At 37.6% G+C, this 12,976-nt stretch overlaps 4 protein-coding genes across 5 annotated transcripts in view; 2 read left to right on the forward strand and 2 right to left on the reverse strand.

The window, feature by feature from the left end:
* LOC134673122 (DNA polymerase epsilon catalytic subunit 1) overlaps positions 1-3,774 on the forward strand; it is a 41,383-nt gene extending 37,609 nt beyond the window's left edge. For both annotated transcript variants that reach the window (XM_063531060.1, XM_063531059.1), the window contains 4 exons: positions 58-211; positions 1,247-1,425; positions 2,853-2,985; positions 3,548-3,774. In XM_063531060.1, the coding sequence (XP_063387130.1) occupies positions 58-211; positions 1,247-1,425; positions 2,853-2,985; positions 3,548-3,715 (634 nt within the window). In that variant the 3' untranslated portion in view covers positions 3,716-3,774. The remainder of the gene's footprint in view (positions 1-57; positions 212-1,246; positions 1,426-2,852; positions 2,986-3,547) is intronic.
* Positions 3,775-4,000: 226 nt separating this feature from the next.
* LOC134673124 (protein SEC13 homolog) lies at positions 4,001-5,389 on the reverse strand. Its single transcript, XM_063531061.1, has 2 exons — positions 4,730-5,389; positions 4,001-4,448 (listed from the first exon to the last, which is right to left on the reverse strand). Exons 1-2 carry the CDS (start codon positions 5,294-5,296, stop codon positions 4,077-4,079), a joined length of 939 nt encoding a protein of 312 aa, XP_063387131.1. The 5' UTR covers positions 5,297-5,389; the 3' UTR covers positions 4,001-4,076.
* A 277-nt stretch (positions 5,390-5,666) lies between these two features.
* Positions 5,667-7,378, forward strand: LOC134673232 (uncharacterized). The gene is made up of 5 exons (XM_063531184.1): positions 5,667-5,866; positions 5,946-6,005; positions 6,081-6,254; positions 6,345-6,488; positions 6,864-7,378. Exons 1-5 carry the CDS (start codon positions 5,795-5,797, stop codon positions 7,224-7,226), a joined length of 813 nt encoding a protein of 270 aa, XP_063387254.1. The 5' UTR covers positions 5,667-5,794; the 3' UTR covers positions 7,227-7,378.
* A 445-nt stretch (positions 7,379-7,823) lies between these two features.
* Positions 7,824-12,321, reverse strand: LOC134673234 (ras-related protein Rab-8A). Its single transcript, XM_063531185.1, has 5 exons — positions 12,138-12,321; positions 11,813-11,873; positions 11,529-11,733; positions 10,851-10,991; positions 7,824-8,564 (listed from the first exon to the last, which is right to left on the reverse strand). The coding sequence occupies exons 1-5, from the start codon at positions 12,259-12,261 to the stop codon at positions 8,463-8,465; spliced, it is 633 nt and encodes a 210-aa protein (XP_063387255.1). The 5' UTR covers positions 12,262-12,321; the 3' UTR covers positions 7,824-8,462.
* Between the last annotated feature and the right edge of the window lie 655 nt (positions 12,322-12,976).

A 12,976-nucleotide genomic window follows, 5' to 3' on the forward strand; every position in this document is an offset into this window, starting at 1 on the left:
CAGTAGACATAAGATAAAAATAATTAATTGTAATTTTATGAACAACGATCTCGTCAGGATGACTGAGAAGATCCACACGCGCATGCCGGTGCTGAAGGCGGGCGAGGTGGAGGCGCGGCCGGGGCGGCGCGGCGCGCAGCACCCGCCCGCGCTGCAGTTCGTCAACGCGCTCTGCAAGGTCATCTCGCTCGACCCCAAGCTCGACGAACAGGTAACTAAATCTGATCATCAGACATAGTTTTTTGTCGCAAAAACGAGTGTTTGAGAAAATGAAGCATCGATAAGTCTAATCTATGACTATTTAAAATATGTAGGTAACTTCTACTTGCTGTAGGCAGGGGTGCGAAACTCCTGACTTCGGTCAAACTCGGCTCCGCTCGGCTCAGCATTGCTCCGAGCAATTATTAGGGTTGGCACCACTTTACTTCCTTTTGCGTGCACGACCACAGATAAGATAATCACTTGATTTTTGACAACCCTAAATAGCCGAAAGGGATAGTGCCATATATTAGAAAGAGACAGCATGATTCGACCCTGAACCGCTGTCAAACTTCGTTTTTGTAGGAAGTTTCCTTTCTGTATGGTAGTACTATTAATTATTCTGTGCTGTAGGTAAGTTGCCGAGAAATTTCAATAATGCAAATCAATTACAAAACTGTACATATTTTCTTTATTACATATATTTAGTACTTAAAAATTAAAACGTACACTTATAAAGAATAGAAAACTACCTACTAATATGAAAAAGAGAAGAAGATATCGAACGTGTTGTGTATTTCGAGGTATCTTCTTATAAAATGTAATAAATATCTAAGTATAGTAATAGTAAGTATTAAGGTACATAACATAACAGATATGTCTATATTTCGTTTTGTCAATCACTTTATTTTGCCATAAAAACTTCGGTCTGCTGATCATTGAATGAATTTTCCTGTCTTCAACTGAACGAACTAACTGAATAAGTCATATACATATCATTTGGACCCGGCTACGTCCTTAAACTACGTCCAGGACCACAGGTGGACGGGCAGCAGCGTCCCTCAAATTCGGTGTACTCGACTGCGATCGCCAACCCGCCTGCCAAGCGTGGCGATTATGGCATTCACACCCCAAAGGGGGAGGCCTATGTTCAGCAGTGGACGTCTGATGGCTGAGATGATGATGATGATGATGATATCATTTCTTGCATACATGTGTTGTTGTTTCGTTCTTATCCGCTTATTTAGCTTATCCACTTTTCGTTTAGATAACGCTGGTCCGTCGCAACCTGCTCCGGCTGATCGGGGTGGGCGAGTTCAGCGCCGCGGCCGAGTGGCGCGACCCGTGCGCCAGCTGCGTGCTCACCGAGCTCATCTGCAAGGTGTGCAACCACTGCCGCGACCTGGACCTGTGTCGCGAGACCGACATCGCCTCCGTGGACGACGTGTAAGTGAACCTTTGACCATGGTATAATAATTTTCTCCAATATGCTCGGAAATGTTCACCTTACTGTAGCAAAAATAGTACGGGAAGTTCTTCGTTAATGTCAAACTCTAACTAAAAAACATCAAACTATCGCTGTCCTGTTCTAGCGGACGGGAAGTAAAAAAACACTACAGTAATAACTTATTACTGTAGTGTTTTTTACTTTTTAATAATAAAAAACGCAAACAGCCAATTATTATTGCCGCGAGCCGCTTCTACACGACCCGATCAGCTATCATTTCACGTGTATGATCGTGCGAATACTGTTTAATAAAATCAAAGATTATTTTTATATTTTTTTTAAATCTCATCCGTGTTCATAAAGCTTACATAGTTTGTCAAAGGACTTTCTCATTTCAAACATAGACAAAGAGAATCATACTATCTTTGTCTTACACTAGTACTAGCACCCAAAAGAAAAGGATGGGTGTAGGTTTCCTGGTTCTTACTGACTGAAAAGTTGGTTTGACAAACTATATTGCGCAATTATATTGAATAAACGAATATTGAATGGTACTGAATGGCAGAATAAGTTTGTGCCTTTAACTTTTAAAAATTAATTAAAGAGGGAAATTGTTTTTGACATTTTGGATGTGAAGGTTTGATTTGAGTGATGCTTGATGCTTAAATAATAATTATTTTAGCTTATTTCCTCGCATGTTTGGAGAAAAGCACTATATATGCCTCGGCAGGAATAGCAATTCGTGGATTCGTCTTCTTTGTCGGACTCCGTTTCGCGTCGTCCGACAAAATCGAAACTCATCCACGAATTGCCCTTTCCCGGCCTCTGCAATAATGTACTAATACTCCGCCTGGTACTCTCTTCCCGTCTTTTCGTGGTCACGTGACTGACAGCGCTATATGATAATATGCGATAGCGCTATTTAAAGCGGCCATGTTATTGTGACGTAGGCTTGTGTCACTCTGGGAAAAGAAGACCATGTTTTATTAGACTATGCCTTTGACTAACCTGTGTGTCAAATATTAGCCAATGCATACCTATATATTTAAAGACCATTTTTTTAGAAAGTCTTTTAAATTCTAGAATATTATTTAGAACCCTTCTGACAAGCATAAATCAAAAAAGGAACAAAATACAACACTGTCGCCCTTTCCAGATTAATCTTTTGAACCCCAAAGGGTGCCTCATTTGCCGTGCCACTGTCGCCACGGGGGTAAAATTTAGTTTTGTGAATAAATAATACCAACCTAAAAGTGGGGTGTTTTTCAGTAGATATTCATCAAAAAACGATCGATTCCAAATGCCGTCTTTGGCGTCGTTGTCACAATTTTGCGTTGATGTCAATTGCCGTCTGTGGCGTTCAAAAGGTTAAAATATATTGTTTCAAAATGACCCCTGACATTACACAATTGCCTTTTATTGACAGCCCCGTGTGCGTGTGCCCGACGTGTGGAGCCGCCTACGACAACCAGGAGCTGGAGTGGCGCCTCATCGAGGCCATGGACCGGCGCGCGCTCGCCTACACGCTGCAGGACCTCATCTGCAGCCGCTGCCACCAGGTACTAAACAGCTAGTATATTCTTAACTGACCAACGGTAAGCAAGGATACGTTAATTGTTTAACTGTGTACCATCGCCCACACTGTTAACTGTACATCGGCGGACCTTATGCCTTTTGTAATAAGGTCCACTGATGTACAGTTAGGAGTGTTGCTGTTTGTACAAAGATATATACGAAAATTATTTTGCACATGTTCGGATTAGTCAATTGTGTTTCTAAAAAACTTGAAAAACTTCTTATTAAAACAATACAACAACACTAAGGTACGGAAGCCTCCATTCTACGTGGTTCGACACGCATTTGGCCGGCTTTTATTATCTGTTGTATACATACATTACATACTTCCTGACCGTGTAATCAATATTATTATCTTTCGTGCCCAGCTGCATTTAAGCTGATGATAAAATAGTTAATTGGCATCAATACAATATTAAGTTAATACAAACTTAAGTTAAAATAGGCATGTTTAACAATTTATATCATTAAAAGTAGTTTTTTCAACAAGTAGTAATCTTGTATCATTAATAATTAGTACAACTAGCAATATAATTGTTTGTCCAGGTGAAACGCGAGAACCTGTCAACAGTGTGCGACTGTGCGGGCAACTTCGGGCCGCTTGTGCCTGTAAAGGAGGTGCACTCTCAGCTGGAGACCTTCAAGTCCATAGCAGAGTACTACAAGATGCCGCTGCTTCTAGAACTGATAGATTTCCACCTAAACAACATGTGATATTTAAAAAAATAATTTAATAATTTAAGGTTAAATAAAATTGTTTTAAGTTTATTAAACTGAGTTTTAATGCTGTACCATTATTCCTGAATACATTAATCACGTTTTCATGATTCTCAGAAAGGCAAGTACTTCATATAGCTGAATTCAAATTTTGTTTAATTATTTACAATATTTAATACATATTCACTTTGCTTTGGGAATGTTAAATGATTCAATAGATGTTCATAATATCAAGCAACATTATCCTTACTTTTAAGAGGTTCCAGTGAAAAAGACAACTTTTGTAAAGTACAATAATTATTACTATTAGCAAATCATTACATATTTAACAAGATTAAGTAATACAATTAGTTTAAAATTAAAGTGTACTCCTTTCATCGTTTGGTGTTTGCCCCAATCCCTTAGCTACCTCACTGATGCACACCCACTGGCCATCGGTGCCCTCCCTCCAGAGGCTAACTTTGTTATCACCTCCCGAGATAGCCAGGATGTTGCCCGTTAGAGACCAGCTGACGCTCCACACAACATCATCAAATGTATTCAGAATGGTGGGTGTCCAGGAGACATTATCGTCGCTGGTCCAGATGACGACTCTTTTATCCTGTGAGCAGCTGGCGATCATGGACCGCTGTAGCCCCAGGGAAGGTGCCCATGCAACATCTCTCACCCAGTCCATGTGCATTTCCAAGCGATTCTCTTCAACCCATTGGTCTCCTTGCTCTCTCCAAATCTACAAATTGATAACAACAATATGTATTAATATGCCTTTATAGTAATTTTTCTAAGAACCTGTAAGAAGGAGTAACTATGTAATGTAACACATGCTCAAAGTTTGTTGTCATGTAAACAATATTGTTGCAATAATTTTAATTTAATAATCTTTAATTGTAATCTATTCTTTTTATAACATGCATTAGAAAAGCTCCCAAATTATGAGTATTCTATTGTGAGTCTTGTGAGATAATAATATATTTTAAACATAAATATTATAAGAATTGAAAGAGAACCAACCTTGATTAAATTATCACATCCACCAGAAACAATTCTCTTGGGTGCATCCTTATTATTAAGTGGGTCCAAGTTAAGTTCCGCAGAGATAGCAGGACACCAACTTATGGAATTAACGCCAATGGCATGCGCGCCGGATATCTTCTTCACATCCCAGTTTCCGTCCTGGTTGTACGTCAGCACGGAGATGGAGCCGTCGGAGCTGCAGCACGCCAGCACGAGCCCATATTCCGCAGGCGCCCACGCCACCGAGTTGACTGAGCTCTCGTGACCTGTATACTCGTACAATTTTGTCCACTCCCCGGTCTCCTTCCATATTATCACTTTTCTATCATAGGAACACGACGCTAACAGATTTCCGAACTTCGGGTGAGCCCAGGCCACCTGCCACACGGGACCGAAGTGTCCTTTCAAATCAGCTGCAAGTGTTTGGGCGCCGCTTTTGATGTCATAAATCTTCACCGAGTTATCCGATGAACACGTGGCCAGTCTCAACCCATAGTAGTCCAGCTCTGCGTCGTGTATCATATCCTCGTGGCCAGTATCAATTGTATTTAACACAGTAATCATTTTGTATGTTTTTCTTTCTAAAATTAATACGAATTTAAGGAACAAACAGCAGATCCGCGAGCAAGCTGTCAAAAAGTTGACGTGGAATGTAATGTTGCTATACAAAAACTGATTAATTGAGACCAAAGAATATAATACTCACTAATTGAGACGGACAAAAACCGATAACAAAGCTTTAATTATTTGTAACCTAAACTGATTTCCCATTAGGACTTAATAATAGAAAACAAGGCTGTTTTGTTATTACAAACACCATTCTATGTATGTATACATCCAAAATTAAAAACAATAACGAGTATATACATTTTGGTATAAAATAAATATAAATCGGTAAACGTGGCATTCCTTTTTCTCAACTACAATACTGGCCCAAATGTCAGTTGATTGTCAAGTTCAAGTTAGAAAATCGGATATTTTCTTGTCTTGGACTTTTCTTAAAATATAAATGAGCTAATTCTTGTTAAACTATGAAAGTTCGTTCTACTATTGAGTAACAAAATGTCTGCAGCCGACAGCGGGTATTTACACAGTTTAAACAATTTGTTACAACAGGATTACCGCGGGGTGAATGTATGTAAATAGGTCACAAAGATCAACAAAATAAACGACATGTTTTTATCTACTAATTCAATACCTGTACTATCTACAGATAGCGGTTTACGCATTAGCCACTGCAGGCCTCGCTGTCTCGCTGCATAAGATCCGTCCGGTAAATATAGATCTTCTACCATAATTGTTTATTTATAACGACGTTACATAACTGGAATTATGTTTATTTAATCAGGTTAGCAAGTTTTCTAAAGCAAGTCAAGTCCCGAACCACTTCATCAAGCAGCATGAGCCGCTTCGAGGGCGCTACGCCGGGATACAACACTCCCCCCTGAGGGTGCTGGTGGATCACCGCGCGCCAATCTACTTACCGCTATGGCATTCCAGTAAACCGCCGTTGCCAGTCAAGGTTGTGTATCAACGCTCTATAATTTTGAGCTTGACACATTTGAGAAACTGCCAAGATTACAAAAAATGTAATTATTTCACTTTTTTCCAGTTGTGGGGTGTTGACATAGTGAGTGGGAATGCTGTCAACTGGTTAGAGTGTGTGGCGCGTGATCAGAAGGTCACTCTGAATCCCATAGCCAGGGACAAGGACAGCCTGGTTTCCACTGTGCAGTTGCATTTACAACAACCCAAGGTAATCTTGTTTTCATTTAAGGCAGGACATAGATCAAAGTGTGCAACTTTGACCTATGTAAACTATAAAAACACCATATCAAGTTTAATTAGTGTTTTTGTATCCTCTGAATATCAATACTATTACCATAGCTTAGGCTTCTTAAGATGCTTATACACTTGTATAAATGAACATTCTCACAAACATAAGAATGTACTACTGTTTGTCAATAAATTTACAGAATCTGCTTATAATCTGTAAATGCTCAATGTTCTGCTCAAGTCTATTAGCATGTTTATGTCATTTATAATCCATATTTTATATGTGATTTAATACAAATAAAAATCATTTTTTATAAGTATGATTTCAATAAGCTGATATTTTTCTTGTTTTCAGACAAAGGAAGTGGAAACTCTAGATATTGGCCAAAAGCTGGTTGAACTTGGTTTTGCTAAAGCCTCTGTGCCACAAAGTATTGGGAAGAATTCCATTGAGTCCAAACTAGCACCCGCCATATTGTCAGCAGAAAAACACGCCAAAAAGTACCGCAATGGTGTGTGGTCAGAAAAACTGCCCCCTATCCCAATATATGCTGTATATTGGAGAAATGGATTGCAGTTAGTTGGTGATTTAGTTATTCTGTCAGCTAAGCACTTCATAAAGCTCTTAGGTTTTGTCTCTAGTGCAGCCTTTAATGGAGTTAAGAACCTGGTACTGAGACCACTGAGACCATCGCCTAAGCAGATACAGGCATCATGAAGCATTTACCACTTTGTTACTTAAATTGTAGAACCATTGAAAACCAATTGGGATTTGAATGCTCACTGCTAACAAGCTCTTCCAATTGTTTTACAAAAACAAAATGTTATGTCTTGTATATATTGTTGGCAATAAAGATTTTAATGTAAAAAGATCTATATATATTTATTTTTATCGGAGTTATGCTATAGTGACACCAATCATGAGACATTTTAGAGAAAATTTGGAGCATTTCTGATATTTCACTGATACCTGAATCATTTCTACCGCTTTGCGATTTAATAGTAGAATATCCTATTGGTCTTTTTTATATTTTCGACAACACAAACAAATTACAGCAATTAGTTCAACATCATTATTATTAATACATTAAACATTTTTATTTTACAGTCATGGACAGTATAGAGCAATTTCTTTTAAAACATACAATTAATGACAAGTCAAACTTAAGCAGCACTATGACTGTGTTATGGTAAAATCACAAACTAAGATAATATGTTGTCAGTTTTAAAAATAATTATTTTACAGGATTGTGGTTTACGTCTCATTATTGGTGCCACACTCAACAGGGGTGTCTACTATAAAGCAATAACAATGTTGTGTAAAAAAGCACTGTTTATTCAAATTAAATAGTATATATTACATTAAAATATATATCTTAATTAAAATAGCAAATGGAAAAATACAACTAAATAAAACTATTGAAATAATATCTTTAAAACACTTTTTTCTTTCAATATAAACAACACCCTTAAATTTTGCCCTATAAAAATAAACTTGTCACATCAGAAGTAAACAAAATTTACGGCTAATTTCAGACAAAAATACTGTTTTTTTTTCAACTAAGAAAAGTAATAAATCCTGGATATAAAAATACAAAAAGCAAGTCTGATCCCGTGTGAAGTTATCGCACCAGTTTGGATAAAGTGAAGGTCGAAAAATATAGTCGAGGTGGGTTTCGTACACGGTCACAGTGATGTAAATTCGGTTTTTCAGCAGCAAACAGTCAGTCTACATTATTATTGCAGAACGCTCAGCGAGAAAGTAGTAAACACGGAGCACGCTAACAAACCCCGAAGGTCGTCGAGCGTTCGTGAATTGAGTTAATTTGGGAATGTGTTAGCATGCAAAGTTGAATGAGGGTTCAGTGTATGGACCGAGGATGTTTGCTATCGCCTGGGCGGTGAGAACTGAAAAACGCTGGAGTGGTGGGGCGGCGGCGGCGGCGCGGGGTCGTCAGAGGATGGAGCAGCGCGACAGCCAGGACACGGGCTTGCGCTGCTGGTCGCTGGCCTTGATCTGGCGCTGGTCGCCGCGCGCCGGCGGGTTGCTCGCCTCCTGACACACAAAACATTTAGCTGGCTGACTAATTATGAGGGGACTTTGAGGCTAAAGGGCAATGTAAACCCATTCTTATCATCTCGTTATCACTGGGTTAAAATACAATGCATTTCCTGTTACTCATTTTTTCTGACCGAAAAAGCTTGGGAATTTAGAGTGTTCATTTGTGTGCTTTGTTTGTTTAACTCAATAGCTCTATACATATCTACTTTCAAACTCAATACAGGCTCTCCTGAACTTTTATATAGTCCCTTTTGGTAACAAATTGCTTTTTACTTGTATTGGTTATATATACAGTCGCCATCAGATATATCGGAGGGGCCATGGTGTTCACAATATCTGAACACGCACTCTAACGCCTTGACAATAGAGGCGTGTTCAGATATTTGTGAGCGCCTTGGCCGCTCCGATATATCTGATGGCGACTGTAGTACCTACTAGTAATAGGGATCAGTAAAATGAGGAAGTATGTAGTAATGTAGTAGATGCCGCAAGCATCCTTAATAGTTGCAGTACTTATGACCATTTTCGTCTAGTTTAAACATTGAGGTACTTATGAGTTTAAAAGGTATAATAGTCTGTGGAGATGTACATATGTCTAATTATAAATAGAATACTGCGTAGGTACTACAAGTTCATATGATTACGCAACCTAAACCCATAAGATCTTGTGATTATATATATCGAACTGCAAACCGTGCAGCGTCACGATATGATTAATGATCGATAAGATAACGTCAGGTACAAGAAACAACTAAAAACTCTATAAAAATCATTCATGAATAGCAATAAAAATGTTGGGCGCAAACTATTGAAGCATACACTACTTGCATTATTTGATAGTGATAAAGCATTTTATGTCATTTAACTAAGTACCTACCACACTGGATCAGTAATATTATGTTTCTTTCTTTCATACTCTGAGCATTAATCCAAGTGCTATTTTACCCTGATAAAATTTAGGAGTATGGGGTGTGACAGGTTCACTTGGGTAGGAATGGTAGGGTAAAAAGCAGTGGAGTAACTATAGGGTGGCGAAACGGGCAAAATACCACGGGCCCTTGTTTGACCGAGAACACAGGTCCTCATTAGCCCCATTCACTGATAAGAAGTATGAATAGCAACACTTTACCGACCAACAGTAGACCTTATGGTATGGGTGAATCAACTTTTAGTGGCATTTCAATTTGTTGTCATGGTTACGTTCTCCTGGGTCACTTTTGAAACCCTGGCAAGGCTTTTAAAATAATCAAACATACATTTTATGGCAGTTTTAAGCCCTTTCCATAAATGGATCATCTACTTAGTATATTTGAAGAAAAACAGCGAAAAAACGTTGATCCACCCTTATTTCTTTGCAATAAGGCTTACAATTGGTAAGATAACTCTCAAAGATGGGGTATGCTCTTCAGCTGCCTCAAACCAAGACCTATCAAATTTTTACATTACAATCCTAATAAAAGGCATGGACACTCAAAAGATTGAACTCGATAGGTTTTAATTTGTGACAGTTGATTTAATTGCATGCAAAAACCAACAACAGTTAAAAGTCTAGCACAACTGTTCACAACAAATTTCCTGAGACACCTTGCCCAGTTTTACACCTCTTTAACTGAAGAAATAATATTTGTTGCATAAATAAGAAACAGTTTGTGCTAGCACTAACACAGGACCAATGCTGGAGAGCATTCTGGAAGCGGAGCAAAGATCAATAAAGTCCTCTCCTTCTTTGGTCTCTAAAAAAGGCAACACTGATACTCTAAAATGAAAACAATGACAACAACAAACACTATACTGGGACCTTTACCTTCTGTTTTCAAAGACAGCCATGAAACAAAAAAAAAGTCATTATTAGCTAATTTTCTTTTGTCTTTTTTTACCTAGATTCCAGAACATCACACACTATCACTGTGAAAGTAGAAGTAGGGTACTAGTTAAGCTGGTGATATAATCTGGATTAATTTCCAGACATATACTTTCCTGAAACTTAAATTTACTAGATGCAGTTACCTTGCACCACCTTCTATAGGATACAGGTTTGCACTTGCAGAAGAGATACCAGATTATGATATTTTACTGACTAATATTGAGAAAGTTTGTTATGTACATCATCATTATTCATACGTAACTGATAACAATGATAAGAACCCATAATAACCCATTAATGCGACAAAATTATCATTGTTGAGATATTCACTTCAACCCGCCACCACATAGTATAAAAACATTATCCCAAAAAGAAAATGCATTAAGTATGTTTACTAATTTACAAAAGGTACACACCTGTTTCTTTTCCATCTTTGCTTTGATGTCCCTCGCTAAGGTGTAAAATGCAGTTTCCACATTTAATGAATCTTTTGCTGATGTCTCTACAAATTTTATCTGATATTCTACAGCTAACTGTTCCCCTCTCTCCTTTGAAACCTGTGTTGAACAAAAGTAGCTATATTAGAAATGAGTTTTCAAACAAATATAATAGTAGGCATGCAATAATAATAATTCAGAAACATACAACACAAAAGGAAGTAATGTGGTATGACTCATTAATTATTGAAATAAATGTAGTTCCCTGTTTTAATATTAGAAGTTGAGAGGATGTCACATTAATAGAAAGTGGGTATTGTGTAATATTGATATAATATATAAGAAATGAAATAAACAAAATATTTATGCCAAAGCATAAATAAGCATATTCAGTATAAATACATGAAAATAATAATTTAAAATGAGCATAATGAAACAATAATTTGGAAAAGCAGTTAACTATTATAACAATTTTTTTTCCTATATGATGAACCAATGTCACAAAAAGAGGTCAGTTTAAGAAATGTGTCAGAGGGAAATAAGCAATTAAAATTAATTATGAGCATAGGACACCATTGAACCAGAGGCAGGAAACATAACTAATTACATAGGCTACACTTTTACATAGGTTCTGATAGTTTTATTGAAAAGGTTTACCTGTCTCTTTGCATCTAGATCACACTTGTTGCCCAGGATCATCTTTTCCACATCCGCACTGGCATTCTCTTCTATGTTTCTTATCCAATTCTTAATATTTTCAAAGCTCTTCTCATTTGTAACATCATAAACAAGCATTATGCCCATTGAACCACGGTAGTAGGCAGTAGTAATCGTACGGAATCTCTCTTGGCCTGCCGTGTCCCTATTATTAGAAAAATAATAAATATTTTAACACATAGATATCATTCATGATTTTAAAAAACATTTAAAAGTATACCAACCATATTTGTAACTTTACTTTCTTTCCATCAAGGTCTATTGTCCGAATTTTAAAGTCGATACCTGAAAGTAGCCAGCAGTTGATAAATTAGAACCTTCTAATAATTAAAATTAGTGTGTATGATGTCATGAATTGTTCCTTCATTAATTCGATAAGGGTTCTGTTAAACAAGGAGCCGCACCCTTTCGCAGCACTGTTCTGTTCGGACGGGTACAAAAAATCACAAAGACCAGGAAAACAAAAAGGCCTCTCTAATGACAAATTATATGAAAAAAAAGGTACAAGTTATCTGACAATAACCTTTGGTGTCTACACTGAGCACTTACCAATCGTCGATATGAATGAGATATTGAAAGCATCTTCCGAAAATCTGAATAATATAGATGTTTTACCCACTCCCGAGTCACCAATCAAAAGCAATTTAAATAAATAATCGTAAGTTTTTGCCATTTTTACAACAAAGTTAGTATAGAATACACATATCCATTCATTAGCATTTTTGAGTAATAGCTAGTGATGTGTCAATTTGCTATAGATAAGATAACATTGTCGTCCACTTCAGCATTACAAAAACCGGTAAACAACACTACGCCGCTTTAATAATGTTCGAGCCTAGTGTAAAACTGCTTGTACTTTTTAAGGCTGGCGTCCACTAGACTCGCCGAGGCGAATCGAATCGAATCACAATAATTCGCCTCCTATATTTTCTATGCAACTGCGTCCATTGACGAATAGCCGCGGCGCGCCGATTCGACTCTCCGCGCGTATTGCTCGTCAGGCGAATTTCTGCGGCTAGAGTCTGTGCGGAAAGAGAAGAGTCGTGGCAGAAACGGGAACTAACATTTTAAATTTTATATGGCAATCAAACCTTTGACACCTTGTCATGTAAAAAGTAAACAAACTTCTGTCATTGTATATTTATTAACAAAAACCGCAAGTTTTATGTATAAAATATTTTCAAAACACGATAAAAGCGTACATAAAACCACAAGGAAAATTATATTTAACATTGTTCGGTTTTGTCAGCGGGAAGAAAACGGCTAAAAGCCGACTATCGACTTACAAAAAGTCGCGGAACGTGTTTCCGCTATTCGCGGGTATTGATGTTGTATTTAATATTAAATAATTACCTATTTAATAAGCCCCCTAAGTAACTTGTCTCCGG

The sequence above is a fragment of the Cydia fagiglandana genome, chromosome 18, assembly GCF_963556715.1.
Source record: "Cydia fagiglandana chromosome 18, ilCydFagi1.1, whole genome shotgun sequence".
In the NCBI taxonomy this organism is placed as follows: domain Eukaryota; kingdom Metazoa; phylum Arthropoda; class Insecta; order Lepidoptera; family Tortricidae; genus Cydia; species Cydia fagiglandana.

What these genes read in the sequence shown, in the direction of transcription:
- LOC134673234 (XM_063531185.1), bottom strand. Translation starts at nt 12,261, where the DNA reads ATGGCAAAAACTTACGATTATTTATTTAAATTGCTTTTGATTGGTGAC. An exon ending in AAAGTAAAGTTACAAATATG is followed by an intron (nt 11,734 to 11,812) that starts GTTGGTATACTT and finishes TTCTAATAATAG; the next exon opens with GGACACGGCAGGCCAAGAGA. An exon ending in ATCTAGATGCAAAGAGACAG is followed by an intron (nt 10,992 to 11,528) that starts GTAAACCTTTTC and finishes TGTTCAACACAG; the next exon opens with GTTTCAAAGGAGAGAGGGGA.
- LOC134673232 (XM_063531184.1), top strand. Translation starts at nt 5,795, where the DNA reads ATGTCTGCAGCCGACAGCGGGTATTTACACAGTTTAAACAATTTGTTA. An exon ending in CGCTGCATAAGATCCGTCCG is followed by an intron (nt 6,006 to 6,080) that starts GTAAATATAGAT and finishes TTATTTAATCAG; the next exon opens with GTTAGCAAGTTTTCTAAAGC. An exon ending in TGCATTTACAACAACCCAAG is followed by an intron (nt 6,489 to 6,863) that starts GTAATCTTGTTT and finishes TCTTGTTTTCAG; the next exon opens with ACAAAGGAAGTGGAAACTCT.
- LOC134673124 (XM_063531061.1), bottom strand. Translation starts at nt 5,296, where the DNA reads ATGATTACTGTGTTAAATACAATTGATACTGGCCACGAGGATATGATA. An exon ending in GATGTGATAATTTAATCAAG is followed by an intron (nt 4,449 to 4,729) that starts GTTGGTTCTCTT and finishes ATCAATTTGTAG; the next exon opens with ATTTGGAGAGAGCAAGGAGA.